General features: G+C 41.2%; 2 protein-coding genes across 2 annotated transcripts in view; one reads left to right on the top strand and one right to left on the bottom strand.

Moving 5' to 3' along the window:
* The window catches only part of GPR146 (G protein-coupled receptor 146), a 48829-nt gene extending 46816 nt beyond the window's left edge, over positions 1 to 2013 (bottom strand). The window contains exon 1 of the mRNA XM_039731930.1: positions 1531 to 2013. The gene's annotated coding sequence lies outside the window, so the exon portion shown is untranslated. The remainder of the gene's footprint in view (positions 1 to 1530) is intronic.
* Positions 2014 to 2094: 81 nt separating this feature from the next.
* The window catches only part of CUNH7orf50 (chromosome unknown C7orf50 homolog), a 32609-nt gene continuing 15441 nt past the window's right edge, over positions 2095 to 19262 (top strand). Inside the window, exons 1-2 of the mRNA XM_039731933.1 lie at positions 2095 to 2218; positions 8298 to 8497. Of these exons, the coding sequence (XP_039587867.1) occupies positions 2126 to 2218; positions 8298 to 8497 (293 nt within the window). The 5' untranslated portion in view covers positions 2095 to 2125. The remainder of the gene's footprint in view (positions 2219 to 8297; positions 8498 to 19262) is intronic.

A 19262-nucleotide genomic window follows, 5' to 3' on the forward strand; every position in this document is an offset into this window, starting at 1 on the left:
TTCCTGAGCTATGAAGGTGCTGTCATTTCTGCAAAGGATCTGTGCAGGGGAGGCAAAACAGAGAACTGACTCTGCAAAATGAATTGTGGCTCTGTGGGTATGCCCAGAACTTCACGTAGGATCCTATTCTATTATGAATCATAACTTTGCTTTCTTTGTTGTAAATGATTGTTCCTTAATTACACCTTCAGCTATAATTTTGTGATCCATTTGTGTGAAAATTTAAAAACTTGATTAATAAATTAGTCTAGAAACTTCTTACTATTTAAATACTGCCTCAGCTATTTTCATAGCTTTATTAGAACAGTTCATGCTTCAACTTACAGCGTTTACTTTTGGTCATGGGGGTGTTCTCCGGGTCATTCTTTAAGTGGGTGAATCATCCATTTCTGTATGACGTGCAAATAACAAAGTGACCCTTTAAAAGTGTGTGTTTTCCAAGGAAAGAGCAGCACTGCACCTGCAGATGCACATCTGCACTTGCTGTACTAAATTCCTGTGTTCTGTCTGCTGACACTGAGCTGGAGTCTCTTCTCTCTGCCTTCAGACTTTGTACCCTACAGGCTGGGGATAAAGAGGTTCTGAAACATTGAAGTGGAGGCATCCAGTCGCTCTCCAGCAGTGAGCATGTGTGTTGCTGTCAACATCTCACGATGACCAGCGTGAAGGGGACAAGCATTGTTGCTCTTGCTCCACAGGCACCTATTTATTATCTGTCCCAGTGAATTCCTGCCTCTGCTGGAGAAGAGATGGAGCTATCATTATTTCTGCTTGCCTTGCGGAAGGCAGGCTTTGATTTCACTCTCTGTGTCTCACTGAGGTCTACGTAAATCAACTGAAGTTGGCCAAAAACTTGAGAAGAATGTTGTAATCTACAGCTGCTATCTGTGCCTTCCCCATTTTTATTGGGGATAAAGCCTGTTTGCATTAGGGTAACGGCAAATACACCCGTGCTGCATAAACCTGTGTCGGTCGTTCCTAAACAACGTGCCAGAAATCCCCCTTGGCTGTGTTAACAACTAATTGCCAAGTTCTTTTTGCCAAAACAATCAGCCTAGCCCCCCGTGCACGCACGCTGCTGCGAGTCGCGGTGCGGAGCAGCACATGGAGCTCGGCGCAAGTATGTTCTGTATGTGGCTGCTATGGTGATTAAAATACATAAATAAAATAGATAAATATGGACCATATTAGAAATCCATTACTGGCGCTCTCTCAGATCCCAGGCAGCTCCAGCGTGCGGTGTCAGCCCGGCTCCGAGCGGAGCGGCAGCTCCTGGGGGGGCTGCACTTACGCAATGGCCCCGTCCTACCTTGTCAGCTCGCAAATCTAACACAAAACGGGTAAACAAAGGGCTTTTGTGCACGGTTTATAGTTCAGTGAGGATTAGTGGCCTGACAGGGTTCTCAGACGGGACAAGCTTAGCGTTACATCGCCCGAGGTTAACGAGGGCGGACGCGGGGCAGGCTGCAGCTGAAGGCTCTCTCGGTTTCGGACGGGGACAGGGGATTGTCAAAAGCGGCTTCTGCTTACCTGGCCCGGCGTGCCCGTCACGTGTCCCCGGCGCTCCAGGTGCCTCAGGATGTGGATGAGCTCAGGCACTTGCTCGCAGTCCGCCCCGCAGCTCCAGAGGTCCCCTCCGGCTTGGACATCCTACCCTGTCCGTGGGCTCCGGCTGGATCGGATTCCTGCTTTTCTTCCCCCTCTCACCTTTTAGCATTCTCTGACCGTAAAATCCATCCCTTTCCTGAAATGCAGAACGATGCACTTGTCCAATGAAGTTTTTTCCAGGCGGGATTCAAATTCCAAACAAGCCTTTCATTTCCTTCGCGCTGGGGGCAGAGCGAAGGCAGGCAGGCGAAGGAAAGCGCTCGCTTCCTTTAAATCCGCACCAGCGCCTTCCCAGCGCCGGGAGCGGAGCAGCTTGTCATGGTGATCTTCGGAGTTTAACTTTCGAGGGGGAGGGAGAAAGTGGAAAGCAAACTGAATGCTGTAGTGGAGATTTCTCTCTTCCCCCACTGGGCCCCTTGCCGACTGTTTTTATTGATTTCAATCACTGGAGGCTCGCTGGCTCTCAGAAGAAACACTGTGTAATGTGTTCTTTCCTGGCTTTCATTAAAGAAACTCAATGCAGTGCGGTCACGCTGCCGAGCTCGCCTGGCAACCTGCCTACACCCTGTGGTACCTCTTTCATTGGAGGAGATCGAGCTCGTGGTTTGGGGTTGGTTTATTTATTTTTTTTCTAATTCTCCGGCAAGGATTTCAAAACAGCCTCTGCTCTGCTTCTACCTCCTCTCACAGCCCAAAGCCCTTTTAAGCCTCAGAAGAAATTGTCAGCACCACTAAAGGGGGCGACTTTGGTGGCAATGCGACAGTCTCGTGCTCCTTCTATTAAAATTCCTCTGCGTTTCTGGGGAGGGGTTAAAAGGGCTGTGTGTAAGCCACAGGGATGTGGATACAAATGATTTCAGAGGGGGTTCCTTTTTTTTTTTTTTTTTTTTCAGTTCCATGTTCTCCTGATTGCTTAACACGGTTTAATTAAGAGTAGGGGAGTAAGCAAAATCCTTCAGCAAATATGTGAAAATTCCTGGCCTCACTGTAGTTGCAAATGAAGCAAAACTGCATTCCCCGAGTCTGCAGTTGTGGTGGTGTCTCAAGTATTTCTGTTGTGCTCAGGGCTGTGATACTGGTGGAGAAAAATGAGAAATACAATACGATCCTAATTTATGCTTCAGAACTTAATCTGCCCCAGCGCAGGAGTATGTACTTTACAGGAGTAACAGTCTATAAAGTGGAATTCAACAAGCTGCATTCTTTAAGTTGTGCTTTCTGTGCGCCTGTAAATGCTTTTATGCAATTTAGTAAATTGTTCAATTTCTTCTTATTCAGCAGTTCCTAATGATAACACTTTATGTACTCTTCACAATTGGCTGTAAATCTGAGACATGCAAAGATCACACAGTTGTAAATTAAACCAGGTTTCAAGCTCATCAAGGTGCATCTATTCTAAATTGCAGCTGCAAGTTTAGGGTACTACCTGATCACTTGTGTTTCTGAGATACTGTAGCTGCATACACACGGAGGCTTTTAAAAAAAAAACAAAAACAAACAAAATCCCAACATTTACATGATCACAAAAAGAATTCTTTCCTGGAACAGAAAGATAAAAAGGCTGTTCCTACTTCAATATGGTTTCCTGCAGAACTTGTTTGAGGCTTCTCTGTCTGGGTTGAATCTACAGAACGCTTTCCTAATCAACTTAATATAAATTACTGCCAGTGTTTTTGTTGTGAGGAGTTGAGATTCTACAAACACCTTGCTTTTACGAAAAATGTTGTTTTTTTTCTTTGAGCAGTATATAACTTGTAAAAAGTCTTCCTCTGTAAGCACTACAGACATTGTATAGAGTACTTCTACATGTTGCTTTTCATTTAAAATTTGCTTTCTGCATGATAATGAAATTTCACGTGCCCTCTCTGGTCATACCTCTTTTTTTCATGGAATGTTAAATGGTAGAAAATCATTATTTAAATTCAGTATGGCCTTGAACTCTTTTATGCAAATTTTCTAGCTGTAGTTGTAGCGCAACTCTTTGGCCAGCCTTGGACAGTAAATAATTTGTCAATCTTTCTTTTATGAACCTTTTGTCTAAGGGTCTGCCAGCCTTTCTTCTCTGTGGGTTTTGATCTGTGTTTATAGATTCCGCTTTTTGTTTTTAGGCTGGCAGATGGCCAGTTATTTATCTGGGTTCATGTGCATTGTGTGAGGCAGAAACAGGACGTTTTGCATGCTGATATCATCCACGGGGCATTTGGGGGGCAAAGGCTGCTCCTAAGCAGAAGCCATTACATGATGTGTCAGTAGCTCTTGGTCAGTGAACAAAGCCCCTTTTGACATTTCTCTATGTTAAAAGTTATGAAATAACATGAGCTTCATGAACAAACAAGGTGATACAATGCTCCTTCTATGAAAAAAGCCATATAATCCATTTCCCCTCCATTTTGAACTCCCCAGAGTTCAAAAATTTGACGCACTTTTTATATGTTTGTCACTGTTATTTATTCCTTTGAATTTCTGCTGTTGCTTGCTTTGCTGTTGTACAGAATTCTGGTGCTGGGCTGGGCGAAAAGGATAAAAGGATATTGGTTTTGGAGGAGCTGGATTCACTGGTTCTAATAAATAGGGAATTTGGTGTCGTGGCTTGGTTTGTGGTTCCTTCTATAGGTTTGGCAGCAGAGCCAAAACCCTGATCAGGCAGGAAGTTCAGACCTACAGAGACGAATCCCAAAGGCAACATGTTATAGATGAGTATTCTGTTCACTGTGGCAATTCCTCAGAGTTTCTGACTCTGCCAACATTATTCTGTGCTGGCAATGGACAGCCAGGGGTGCAAATGTGGGAATTTTGAAGGAGTGAGGAGGAGGAACGGAAGTCTTTAGGAGATGTCTTCAGTTCTACTTAAGTGTGAGGCCATCAAGGACTGGAAGCAAATTTAAAAATGCACTTAGTGCTCTATGGAAGCACAACACAATTAGTTTGCTGTTATTAGTGCTGTTATTCCCTTCTTGGTGCTGCTTGCTCAGCTGCTGCAGTTCATACTCCCCTGGCAGTACAAGCTTTTATGCAGGTACAAAAACTGCCCTCAAAAACGACACCTGTTTGGTTCTGCCACTCATTAAAGAAAAAAAAAAAAAAAAAAAAAAAGGTCAGGTATCTTCAAGAGAACCTGTACATCTTTTTGCTGGTTTCTTTTGTAGTTCTCCTTACATTTCTCTGTTCTGTATTGCTTAGCAGGGCTGCTTTATAGTATTAAACACTTCCTGCCTGTGTGAGCTGGCTCCCCATTTATGATTGTAAGCTCACTTCTAAAGATCCTTTATAAAATATTTCAAATTTGTGCAATATTTCCAGATTACAAAGAATGATGGAAAACTTCAACTGGTATCTAAAAGTGATACAGCTGAATCCTCCAGCTATTTTGAGTCAGATGCCTTGGACTATTTAGAGCATACTGCTATATTTACACACAGTTCAGAAAGTTGCAGACTGGCATTGATGAAAGGCAGTGTATTGGCACCCACAGCACTTTGCCAGCAGATGGACATGGTATGACACAAACTTTGGGAATTTGCTTGCTCATATCTCTGTGCCTGTGCAAAGCTGACATGGGCTTTTATGAGCACAAGTGTGAAAGATTTGGGGGTCTGCCTTTGGCTCAAAAAATGGCATCCAGTGGCAATATCCCTTTTAGCACCTTTTCAGGCCTTCTGGAAAGTTTACAAGTGGAAGACTCCCACCTCCTTAATCACAGAAAACACTGGCTCTCCTCTGAATGTCATTCATTCAAGTGTGCTGACCTGGCCTGACCTTGTTTAGGTTGAGATCTAATGAGCCCACAACCCAAGGTGGTGTGGTAGCTCTCAGCAGGCTTTGCAAATAAGCAAGTGCTGTTTTTCTGGGTGCATGTGGTTTAAATTTATCATGTCAATAAACAAGTGTCTCACATGCTCAAATAGGGACTTTACAATGTTGTAGTTAAGGCTAAATTGTAGCGCTACAAATTGTGATGTCACTTTATAAATATAGAAGGAGACAACCTGGAATATTTATGACCTCAAAACAATGAAGTCCTGTTGGTTGGGGTTTTTTAGTTTAAATAATGGCATAACACTAAAACGCTTAATCCAAATGGGTGACAAACATCTTCCAGATGAACAGTCACACTAATGGTTTGGGGAAAACAAAATTAAAATCTCAGGCTGTTGATTCAAGGAAAGGAGAGGTGCATCAATAGATTAATAAATAATAAATACAGCTAGGATTTAAATTCCAGTGGAAGGTTTGTTTTGTTTTCTTTCAAGTCCTCAGGTTTGGGGGAAGAGGTAATTTTAATATAAACTGTGATAAAATCACCCTCAGCTTCAGTAGGGACTACGCATTAAATGTAGGTATTTTCTGAAGCACATAAAACCTGAGGTTTTAAAATTAAAAAGCAGTCTAGGACAGACTGTGACACATCATACTAAATTAACCAAGTTGACATGGATGGATAAAAGTGTATTTGGAACTGGACAAGTTGTTTGAGCTGTAGTGAGGGCTCTGTCAGTACCTGTGCTGGGAGCCCCAGGCGGAGGGGATGTATCCAGTTTTCCCTGGATGATGCTGTGGGGCAGCAGAAGGTGCCTCCAGCTGTAAATCCCGACCCTTTCCTGCCAGGACAGCCCTGCAGGAGAACAATGCTCCTGTGTCAGAGACCCACAGCCCATCCATGCTGGAAACAAACGTTGTTAGGGCTTGGTATTTACACTGGGACCTACAGAGAGGGAGCAACTTGTTTTGTTTTTAATGGAGCAGCCAGGGAGAAGGATAAAAAGCTTTTTGATAATGCAAGGAATGTAGTGGTGGCGGGGGAAGGGAAGTAACCAAGATATGCATTTACTGTAAGTATGAAGAAGCAGAGGCTTTTTTATCAGACTGGCTCTAATGATGTGCCACAGTCACTTTATTTGAAAGCTTCGTGGCTCACAGAAAAGTAAACAAATTCATTACATTATTTTTAAAAGAAGATTAACTGTAGTGTGTCGTCTGTTGGACAGCTGCTGTAGTAATCTTTTACAAACACTTTATAAATGACCACCCTCAGTGTTTTCTAGGGCTTTGTGTGGCTGGATTGTTATTTTAGTAAGTACCAGGGTGGCTTTTCAAATGAAAATGTTGTTTTCTGTGTAACAATTCAATTCTACCTTCACCCTAAATATTATTTTGTTTTCAGCATGAACTATAAAATGTCTTCTATACTAATGCAACATATGTTGCTTTTTTGCTTGTGTTTGAAATGAATGCTGGTTTTTCCATAAAAGTACTTTAAAAGTATTTTAAACATGAAAGAGCAACTCCACTTTAGTGTCCTACTTCCATTAGTTCTGATTTCTGCTTTCTTAACCTTTCTTTGGTCTGTGAAAACACCAAGTTGAAAAGATGAGTCAGAGTCAGCTTAGATGATAGGTGAATTGACACTGAACAAATGTTTAAACCCCAACAGGTGTCTTTGGCAAATAAGATTGTGTTCAGGTATTGCCTTGTTTAACATTCTTTGGTTGAATGTCAGCAAGAATAACATTATTTAGCTCTCTGTCTGGATTTGTGTTTGAAAGCCCTTGACTGACACAAATTAATGTAACACCAAGGGTTTGTGAACTTATAAAATGGTTTTAACCAATTTAACCAATTTAACCATTTAACCAATGGTTTTAACCAACCCTAAAGCAGTAGATCTTCTCATGTATTCAGGTTCCAGTTAAAGATTACTTGAACAGGTGAGGGGGAGCAGGGAGAGAAGGAAGAGCATTTCTTTCTCACCCAGTTGGCCTCCATGGGTGTGCCAGGCTCTAGCAGAGGACCATACCTGGCGAGTACCTCCCTCAGACATCTGGGAATGCCTGGAATGAATCTCATCTTGCTAAGGAACAGCATTTTATTTCTGCACAACATAATCTCACACTGGATTTTCCAGGATAAACACAGTGTTTATAGTCAGATAAACTATTTAAAGCTCTTCATCTGTATGTGAAATATTTATTTTCATTTGGGATATTCTGATGCATATATTTATAGTAATATGGGTTTAGATGTGAATAATTAACTGTTCTGTCTGCAAACCTAAAGAAATTTCAACCTTTCTGAGATGTGTATCTGTGTATGTTTATTGAAGATTGTGCATATGTTTCCTCAAGATTGCTAAGGGATCTCCAAGTGGTCTTGGATAAAGGAGGAAGTGGTCACATCTTTGCCCTTGGCATAATCAAGATGAAGCCTCTACATGGCAGACAGAGGTTTTCTCAGTCCAGGGAAGTGTGTGGTTACACAGCAAACACAAACTGAGGATCAGGAAACCTTACTGCTCCCACTGAAATGTGTGTGTGCTGAAAAATCATCCAAACCCTCCATCCACTGTGAAACAGCCTCTGCTGTTCACATCCCTCCACAGGATTGAGTGTGGGAGAACAAACAGCACAAGAAGTGTTAGAAATGTTTAATACATGGGTGGAAGGTTCCTGTAGTTCCCAGAGCAGTATCAATAACTACGGAGGGCAGTTGGATAGATGTCCCTGAGTGCAGCATTTGCAGTCCTGGGAGTTGGGCACAGCAGAGAGGTGAGGGAAGTACAGTGAACAGTAAAAATATGAAACCTGAACCTTCTGGTTTTAAATATTACCTGTGCCCTTCGATTACATTTATGCATATTTTGTTCACTTTCCTATAGAAAGATAAACATTTCATTTAAATGTTAATTATTTCAGGCTAAAAAAGAAGAGGAAGAGCTTATTGCAGAGGAAGAGGAAGAACTTACTCCAGAGGAAAAGAGGAAACTGGAAAGAAAATTAAAAAAAGAGCGCAAGAAGAAGGAGAAACAGCTGATGAGGGAAGCTGGAATCCCCATTAAAAAGGTGGAGCCCAAAAAGCCATCGGGATCAGAGCGGGCTCTGGCCTATTTAACCAGGTAAGGGCAGTAAAACCTCTGCAGGTGCTGCCTACAGAAGCAAGCTGTAAACCAGTAACCCAGAGCAAGCTGTACCAAGCAATAACACATTAAAGGAAATTGCTGCAGTTAAGTACTGAGTTAATGTTTCATCTCAGTTGACACCCTGGAGGACAGTTGATCACCCCATTGTGTTTCTGTTACAGCAACAGCAGAGAGAAGTTAAGTATGGTGCAAACATTTTATGGAAAGGCAGCTCCTGTCCTGAAGATCTTATGGTTGTTATATAAATATCATGGGCTTAGCTGCACTTACAGAGATGAAAGGCACATTGCAAAAAAGATTGAGAAAATGAGTTTTGTTTCTTGAGTGTGCTGCTCTAGGCAAAGGACTTCCAGTTGTTCTCTTTATATAAGTGAATTCCATGGAGTGGTTAAGCATTACAGGGTCTAAATTCAACCACCTGTAAAATGTTGGGATATTTGTAGATTAAGATGGGATTTTGCCACTATTTTAAAGTTAATAATGTACAATGACTGATTTTTGCATACCAAAGTGTACAGCAAGTATAGTGGCTGATTTCAGATTGGAAGCAATCCCTTCACCCAGTTAGCACACTTATTAGAAGACTTAAAATTCCAGCACAAAGCAAAGTCTATGGTTAAACTAAAGGACTGCAGCAAAGGGCTCAGGGTACCCCACAGACAGTAAAGGGGTCATGTACAAACAGGAAGATAATGTTTATTTTTTTCCAAACTCTAAAATATACCCTGGCTGTAAGACCTCCAGAAGACTGGCATGTTACAAATAGTGGGTTACCACGTGGAATTAATCCAGGGTTGCATCCCTGCCTGTGCTCAAAACTGAAGCATCCAGACTGTCTGAATTGTTACTTACCACTCGCAGTGGGGAGGGAGGAAATTAATTGCATTCCAGGCAGAGGGACATGTGCATTTTTGTTACATAACCCTCAGCATGCAGTGATAGCAAAATGACAATCATATTTTTGATCTGGAAAACAGCTGGAGCAGCTCACCACTGTTTTGAACTGCAAATGGATTGACAGTTAGCTTTGAACCATCCGCTCAGCCTGCTCTCTGCTATGTGTGCTCTGATAAATGGTGGATCTCCAGATAATGCATTTCAGGTTTGGAAAGTAAAGGAACAAGCTGTAGGGTTTTGCTTGTTATCCCACTGTTATCTGTATGGATTTTTGCCTTGTTATGTGAGAGAATATGAAATTATATTTGAGCTAATATTTGAACAAATTTTATTCTAGAGTTTCACTTAACCTGTACCAAATTACCCTGAAATAGAAAACCAGCTCTGTCACTTGGTCTTGTCATACAGAGTCTGTGGGTTGTATGTGCAGCAATAGGTTGTGAGGGATTATTTCAGCAACAGACAATTTGAATTTTGCAGACTTAACAGGGGTAAGATGCTGAACTGCCAGGTAAACATAGCCATAGTCACCATTCTAGCCCCAAATGCGCCTGGACCACCTTGAACCATTATTAGCTATAGAAAAACAGCTTAGTCCTCTTACACCTCAGACTTTTTTTCAACCCAGTAAGACTGAAATAACTGGATTTAAATGAATTCAAGAAGTAATAGACTAGCTGGGGAAGGGAGACGAAATCCAGGTTCTGGAAACCCATTGCAAGCTCTCCAGCACATTGAGTGGGTGAAGGATTTCAGTCTACATGCTTTTGCAGGGCTGCAGGCATGAATAATCTGTGGGAGGATAAGTAAATCTTATAGATGCAAGAAATTAATATAACTGGAGGTAAACAAAAGAGTGCTGTGGATTTGTGTTTTGCCCCACCCACAATAAAAGCCCTCCCTGACAGAAGTGTGGGTAAGTGAAGTGGCATCTGACCTGCCTGATGGCATGTGCATCCCCTGCAGGACAGGTGGGACTCAATGTACCAAATGATAACTGGAGCTGTCATTTTTATTTATTGAGGGACTGTGTGCAGCAGGGGAGCACAGCTGTACAAAGCTGTGCCTCGTGCTGTCAGTCCAGGGGAGTTAATGAAGAGAGCACTGATGGCAGGAGTCAGGCACAGTGTGCAGGGCAGGGCTGCTCACTGCATCCTGCTCTTCCTGCTGCTTGTAGAGCAGCCCTGCAGCAATGCAGCCCTGCAGCAGTGCAGCCCTGCAGCAGTGCAGCCAGATTCCAAGGGCTGCACCGAGGCCCTGGCTCCCCTTGGCAGCACTGCCAACCTGTGCCCTCTCTGCTGGGGTCCCCACTGCTGGCACATTGTGCCACAAGCTGAGCTCCAGTTTTCCATGATTCTAAAAACAAACGCTCCTTGATGCTTTCCAGTCTCCAGAGGGATCAAATTGTCATTTTATTGGAAGGCCATCCTAGCTGGGAGAAGCTTTTTTCACCATGCAGATGGCATGGCCACATGCAGCAGCAGCTGATGCCAGCTCAAACTGCAGCCCCAGCTACTGCACCTGAGGGGCTGAAGGGTCTCCCCTGTGAGCAGGGTGACTTTGATAGCCCACATCAGCTCCTTGCTCATTTGAATGAAACCTGAGCATGACCAGGTTTATGCTCCTGATGGAGGAAAAGCAGCCAAATTACTCCTGTTTTTCCCCCCCTCTCACTTTCTCTTGGCCTGTGGGAAAAGGAGAGAGGGAGAGAAAAAAAGTCTATGCTTCACCAATTTTTATCTCATCTTTTCCTTGGTGAGATGGGTTCAGGTGGTTCCCAGCACAGTTCTCTTCAGAGGCAGCAGTTGGCAGAGAAAAGTTACTGCTGTCAGATTCCCAGCTTGCTCAGGGAGCAGACAGGAAGATCTGAAGACAGAGAGAGGACTGAAAGTAGGGAGCTGAAGCAGAAAGGTTATAAAACTCTAGGGGTGGGGGGGGGGAAGGTGAAATAATGGAAAAACCCCAGAGTGGTACTGAACAGAAGAAAAAAAACCCAATTACTTCAGAGGAATAGGGAATTACTTTAGAGGAATAGGGAAAAGCAGGAGTGATGAAGTATTAGTGGCTAAATAAAGTATTCAAATCTCTTCCTTTTAGTGATGACGTGCCTTGTTCCTTTATGATGGTAAGTGATGATTCAGATTTAAAGGGAATACTACATTGTCTCATTAACGTGATTCTTGGAAAATCTAGAATAAAAATCCATCCTGTTCTGAGCATTAGATGACTTCAAGTGAAAAGATGTTGCAATTCTAGAGAATGGTAATTAGGTTTAATTATAACCTAACTGACCTTCTGTGGTGTTAAAATGTTGGCAGAACTTGTTTGTCTTGGCAAGCCACCCTCTCCTAGAAGCTGCTGTTCTTGTGTTTGGCTTGGAAGGTTCATTGCCATATGGATCTACGCATATGGATTTCTCCATCACCCATCAAAGGAATAGAGGAAGATAGGAAAAGATCTCACTAAGGGAATGTGAAATGACAAGATTCATATAATCTGAAGTAGAAATAATAGATAATATTATCTGGATGTGTGCTGTGAATTACCTAAGCCTTGCAGTACTAATTATCACGTACTAAAATTTGAAAAATAAGGGGCTGAAGTACAATTATTTTTGAAATTATTTATGTCATACTGTTACTATATGTCACTTTTCTTTGTATAGATCTTATTTTCCTCATTGCCTAATTTAAATTCAGGCAAGATTCAAAGAATGTCAGAGATTTCTTTAAAGTAAAAAGATGCTTCTAGAATAATACAAACCAAGGGCATGTTACAGAAACAGAAAAGTGAGAGACAGGCAGAATTTCCCATGGCGTGAGGAAATTGTCTGACTCTGCAGATCCCAAGGTGGTTTTTGCTGAGTGTGGTGGCAGCACTGCTGACAGCCCTGGACAACCCAGGGCAGTTGTTTATCTGCTGGGTTTGCACAATGGAAACAGATCCTGGTCCTCAGTCAAGCTTTATTACAAACAGTGCCAAGCCTGGGAGATTCTGAAGCTGAAATGTTATTCTTCCTTTCAAAGAATACAGAAATTCGAGGGCTATTGCTGGAAGCATTTTTTTAATAGTTTGATTTTTTTAAATGTATGTCATATCTTATATAGATGTAGAAATAGAAATAACGTGTAGAAAGCATATCAAGTTTTTACTCCTTCTGGAGTAGAGGCTGTCTGGAGAAGGGAGTCAAGAGGTGGATTAGTGTTCACTCAGAAGTTTCTGATTTTTGAAGGAACCAGGACAGGCTGGTGCTGGGCTGTGAAGCGGACAGCAACATCTGAGATTTGTAGCCGAACAGCTCAGATGATGGTGGCCCTTGAGGAAATCACAAACCCATTCATCCAACCCCTCCTGGGGCAGGTGACTCCATTGGAGGAGCTTCTGCACAAACACAACCATGCTCATTGATGTTGAAAACCAGTTTCTAATTTTAAAGCACCTCAAGTGGGCTTGTGTCACGTTTAGTTTCCTGTGTTGATTCTTAATGTTTTGAAGTTATTTTACTTCTCACAGGTTACTTTTTAGCCAGGGTCAGTGATGGCTTTTGATACTTGATTCTGAATTTAAGTCATTCTCATTGCTGCTGGCCTATATCCGTATTAATTTCAAAGTTGGCACTGGTGTTGATGTGTCACCATCAACAGTTTAAGCTTTTAGATACAAAGAATGACTGATAAACTAGAAATCTAAATATACACAGGTCTTTTTTTCCTTCCAGAGACTGACTCCTTGGGTTGGATAGCAACTAACTTTAGCATTTAGTGGCATTTCTCCTTCCCCTGCTCTCCAAAACTGAGATTGAGTTTCCATCCTGATTGCAAGGTGCAGCATATATCTAACCTCATAAGTTATCTTGAATTTCATAAAATATTGGAGAACTGCTCAAGTAATGAATCTCAATTAGCTAGTAACAAAAATAATGTGTGAACTTAAGAGAAAGTGGTGTAATTACACACAGTAGTGTTCCTGAATTCCCTTCAACAATTGGGGCTTTAAGGTGTCTTGAAGGAGCAGCAATTCCTCAAAGATTAAGGGCATAGTGAAGGGGAATAGTTTTACTTTAATAATTCCAGGGTTATTTTTTAAAGGTTCTGGGGCAAGCATTAACTATGGATGTAATTAATCTATTCCTACATGCTTTTAGTAATTTTGTCATATTCATTAGTTCTGCAAGAAGCCTCATGAATCCAGAGTCAGATACAGGATAAATTTGCATTTGTGGTTGTTCTGTTTTATATGAACTTGGGCAGGCACTTGCTGCTATCTGATTTCAAAGACTTGCACTTTTCCTAATACTCTAGAGATCAGTGGATTTGTTTTAGCACTTCTCCAAGTTTCTATTATTGCTTGACTTCTAATTTTTACCAGGGCCTGACCTGCCTCTAAGTGGGATTCCTCTCTTCGACCTAAGGCAGCATGTCTGTAAAGCTGCAAGTTTTCCATTTGATGTTAAGAAAATGAGATCTTCCTCATTTTAAAGGCAGCCCCTGTCTCTGTTGGTGGCAAAGGAGTCTCAGCTTGCTGAGAGTGAGTTACCTTGTCATTATCCTACACTCCCTTGTGTAACTTCATCTGACGAAGGCACCTCAGTTTGTTTGCAGTTCCCTAGCAGCCCTGACATTACTCACAAGCTCTGCAAAGCTCTCTGTTGCAATGCCCACACCTTTCCTATTTTTAGGGTGCTGGTATGCCAGCAGTTATTCTGGTGGGGGTAGGTGGAGGGGGTGTATTCACTCCACAGATTTTGTGCTGCTTAGAGCTATCCTGTTATCATGCTCAAGCACATTATCTTCTGCAGAAGACAAAGCTTGCTGGTAGGGTATATGAAGCAGAAAAATTGTCCTGCTGTGTTGGACCTGTTATTAAGCAAGGTTTTTTAAATCATAGTGTTGCCCCACAGTGCATAAATAATTTCTCCTATCCTGGTGTTTACATCCTGCTGGTGGCTGGGTGGGTTTCTCAGTCTCACTGCCCGTCCAGTGAAGCAGCACATCCATGATCCTTCCTGTCCTACTGCTCCTTCCAGTCCCTGATGTGCTCTGTTGCTCTTCTTTGAACTCCTGTGCCTGTGATCCTTCTGGAATGTGACACCTGGAAACAAATGTGGTTTTACTGGAGCTGCCTCCCAGCACCACCCAGAAGGGATTGGGGGTCTGTGATTCTCCCTGCTCACTCTCACTCTGGCTTTGCTTTGTGTGCAACAGCATTGGATTCATCTTTGAGCCATAGAGATTTCACATTGAATTTTCTGAACAATAAAAGATTCTTTTTTCTCCCCTCAGACTATTACTGAGTTTTGTGTAAATGACAGTGTTGCCATTTAGACTATACCACTATAGCTGTTATACATTTTTCAGGGTTTCTCATCCTGTTTCAGCCTCACTTCAGCAAGTCAGATACACTCCTGTTTTAGAGTTGGCTTTATGATACCCATTTCCAGGTATCAGTGTTCTCATTATCCTCTGATTATTCAAACTGTGCATTTAAGATTCTGTGGTTGTCACATTACACTCTCAGTAACAGCACTATTCAGCTTCTGCCTGTTTAATCAAGATGTCTGGTGGCAGCCTGAGTCGATGATTTTCATTCCCTGTGATAGAGTCATTGACTTCTGGATTCACTTTTCTGTGTCTTGATGGCAAGTGATATGTAGATATGTGTTGGAGACATGCCAGTGTTTTTCTAACCCCCACATGACATCCACAGGATGTCAGATTGTGCAGAAATTGCTTTTAAACTGTTATTAACTTCTTGCTGGGTTAGCTGCTTTTTATGGTTCTAATACAACAATTTCACTGCTTTGCAAGAAGCACATGAATATTTTACTCTTAATTTAGTGAGATCATGCAGATTACTGTTCCTTATCTATCTCTCTGGTCTTTTTCCACTTATAAATAATACAGCTCTCCAGAGTGAGTGAGCCAGACTTTGTGTGAAGAGTTCTCACCAAAAGAAAGGTCTTCCATTCAAATCCAGTTTTGCAATGCAGATGGTGAAGAGATGCCTGCACTGGCACTGGACAGAAGACAGTGCTTGTGCAGGAATACTTGGGTCTGGAAACTGAATAACCAGGTTAACACTCAGATGAGCCTGCATTAAGAAGTTGTGGCTCTCTGCAGATATGGGGCACTGCATCTTGATGATTTGTAAGTGACAACACTTCTAAGCCAGAGCGGGCACTGAGGCTTCTTGAGCTGCTGCTGAAGATAAACTTGTCAGTTCAAGGTAATGCTGACAAATAATATCATTTACTAAACAGTCTAAAAACAGCAACCAAACGAAAGAGCAAGAACAACAAACCCCTTTTAAGTGGCTCAGAGCCAATTTTAGCTATTTTTACCAAGAATTTCTGGGAAGAAAACAAACCTTAGCAATATGTTCTGGGTATCTGTAATACTATCCTGGAAATGCTCCAGATGGACAGAATTCCTGGGTAAAATAATTTCATTCTAATAATCTCTAGCAAGTCCCCTCCACAGTCATGCATTGAATTATGAAGATTCTAGGTACTTACAAATATTTTTGGATGTATTTTGCCATATCCAGCTTGTTGGATAAGCAGCTCTGGTTTCTAGAGACAAAATAGGTGTTTGGGAAGTTCTGTGATGTCAGGTTCCAAGATTTTATGCTTAGTTATACCTGGAAGTTATGAGATGTTGCAAGTATTTCTGTGGTATTTTCAACTCATTCAGAAGTAAGTTTTAGAAACATCAATGATTGCATGATTTTCCAGCCAAATTAGTAAATGCTTATGATGCAACTCATTCAGCTGAGCTTTGGAAGAGCAGCTGGACTAACACAACCTTCCCTGAACCAAACCTTTTGTGGCTAAGCTATTAATATTATCCTGGAAAAAGTACTTCCCATAGGGAATGGGTTTGGAATAGCTTTCTTACCCTTTGATGAGCACTAATGTATGGCTTGAGTGGAGAAGGAAAGGGAAGCTCAGGCCCATGGTAAATTTTCCTCAGTTGGAGTCAGTAGCTCTTCCATCTTTCAGAATCTGCTGATTGTCCTATTTAGTTTATGCAGAGGAAAGAGATTTCTTTTCTAATTTCCATAACCATAAATGGTCACTAAATTTAACAAAAGAAAAACTGAATAGGGAACTCTAATCCTGCTTTATGGCTCTAAATCAAATTATTTGTATCTCTAAATCTTTGAATTAATTTTATGGAAGGTCACAAGTACACCTCTCAAAGCATATTTCAGTAAAAGCTGCAGAGTGATTTACTTTGGAACCTTCTGTCTCTGCACTTCTGCCATTTTTTCAGTGTGAAACAAAGCTGTCAAAATATTTACTTGGGCATTTTGTTCAAACATTCTCATATGGAAATAGTGTATTTAATAACATCATTAACATGAATTCACAAATCCTTTCATCTGACATCTATAATTTACTGCATCAACTGAAAAATACCTGACTGCTCAGCCCCATCTTTAAAGAGATTTTTATATTATTTTTTAAACATACTTCTCCCCACCATAATAATGATAATTTGCTTTTCCATCATACCTTTCCTGATAGCATATCACAACTGTGTTTTGATAAATAAATGAGAAGTATTTTGACACTGATTTATTTACTCTTATTATGATAGCTTTTGAGAAAGTGTTATGATACCCCATTTTTCAGGTGATAAATTAAACAGTGATGAATTCATGACTCACCAAAGTCCCTGGACTGTCCAAAGGTCTCCTTTCAGAGAAGTGAGATGAAGGAAAGTAGACTTAACTTTCTTCTCATCTGAGCACAGGCTCTTTTTTCTTTGGCCCTGTACCAATGTCTGTCCCAAGAGACCTGCAGGATTTTGCTCAATTCCTTCTTTTGAAAGTGAAGTTTGCATGGATTTTGTTCTGTAGTGGCATCTCAGGCAGTCCTGAAGGCCACTGGTCTCTGGTGGCTGTGCAGGGTTAATGGAAGAATATTCCAAACCTTTCCATGGCTATCTTGGGAGAGGTTTCTCTCTTCCATGGTTGGGGTGTCCTTCCTGGTATTGCTGCAGGTGACCAGAGCAGTTTTATTTCACTTCACAGCTGCTGATAAAACTAGGAACAAAAATTCCCAAGTTTGCCAGGTATGTGTGGTGGCCCTTAAAATTACTTACATGCCTGAGGAGGCTTCCAGGGCATTCTTGGTGAATTTTTTTTCCCCCCCCAAAATTCAGTTTGCTTTAATTTAATGATAATTTTATCAATAGGATGGTTAAATCTTCTGAATTTTTTCACATATATGTTGTCACAATTTATAAGTTGTATTAGCAGTACTTAACTGCTGGACTGTAAAGTGCTTCCTCAGATGGGGAAAACTAGATTACATGTATTAAATCCACAAATACTCAGATAAAAATAGTTAAGGTCTCTTTGTCTGATTCTCTTTCCTGTAAAATAGCATCTTGATTTCCAAACCTGGTTAAGAAAAATTAATGTCTAATTTTTTTAATAACTCATTTCCAGTAAAATAAAATTTAGTATAAATGAATTTTCTTAACAGTTTATTAAATGTAGCCATTAGATATTTATTGCAGCTTTCATCTTTCCGTAGTATTATACAAAAGAGATTGCATCTAATTGAATAATTAAGCAGCTTTAATATATTATTTCATCTGGTATTACTTTCAGAAACCTTGTGAGATATATAAGGGAGATTCAGGAGTCTTTAATAACAGACTGGTCTGCTTCAGGCCTGTATCCTGACAGTAAGGAGACATCATCACTCCTCACTGAAGTGCTCAAAACCTCACACAAGCACTTTGATCTTTGCCATTTGTCTTTGGGGAGAATATGGTTCAGGTCAAATAAAACCAGAATAATTAAAATAATCCATTTCACATCTAAGTATTACAACAAACTACCTCTTGATATTTTCTAACTAAAAGCAGATGGCAGGGTTATTTACTTTATTTTGGGAATCTTTCATTTGCAGGGAGGTTGCATTGAAGGAGTGTGGGGCACAGCTTTTTCTCCCAGCTTCTGAAGTCTGCTCTCCCCTGGCTCTCCAAACTCCCTGCCTCACTCCTGGCTCCAAGCCCAGGCATCCCATCCCTAACCCTCCTTCTGGCTTTGAGAAAAGGCATTTTGTGCTCACCCATCTTCCTCCTTCAGACTAGGTTCTTGACACGGCAGAAGCACAAAAGGGAGTTTTTATGTTTTCTCTGTGTCATAAAATTCAGATCTGGAAGAATTAACACCGCTACTCGCTTCCTCAAACACATTCAAACTATTCATCCAGTGCCCAAATACTGGTAGTAGTGGTGAGGAGTTTCGTAGCCCTAGGGAATCACTTAGACTAGTCAGCCCAAGCCAGAATTAAAATTTAAAATGCAGTTGGCAATGATTATTAATCAATTAGCTCCAGGGAGCTGTCAAGGCTTCCTACCCAGAGTTAGAATAACAAGAAGTATTTTTGAAATAATAAAACTAGATCCTTAATAAAACTTGTCTCCTCCTTCACATATTTATTAATACGATGATGCCTAAAAAGGTATCAGTAATTACTTTTATATGAATGAAATTGAATTGGAATGAGAGCCATCTGCAGGAAGCAGTAATTGGCAGATCAATTTCTTTAAGCATACATGACTTGAAATCTTAGTAGTGCAACACGTCACAGGGTATTAGAAGGGGGGAATCTTACACTGCCCTAAACACCTTGGTGTGACAGGAGATTTTATTATGCAGTGAGAGATAGCTGAATATCTCAGCTAAATCAAAAAAAAAGTGAGTGGGCTGTGAACTGCTGAACTTTCTAGGTTGATCTTGATATTCATATTGGCCCTTTGTAGAACTCTTCTGCAAAAAGAAGAGTAAATAATTCTGTAAGGTTGCAACCTGGGAGATTCAG

This window comes from Passer montanus, unplaced genomic scaffold, assembly GCF_014805655.1.
Source record: "Passer montanus isolate IOZ18808 unplaced genomic scaffold, ASM1480565v1 scaffold8, whole genome shotgun sequence".
NCBI classification, from domain to species: Eukaryota; Metazoa; Chordata; class Aves; order Passeriformes; family Passeridae; genus Passer; species Passer montanus.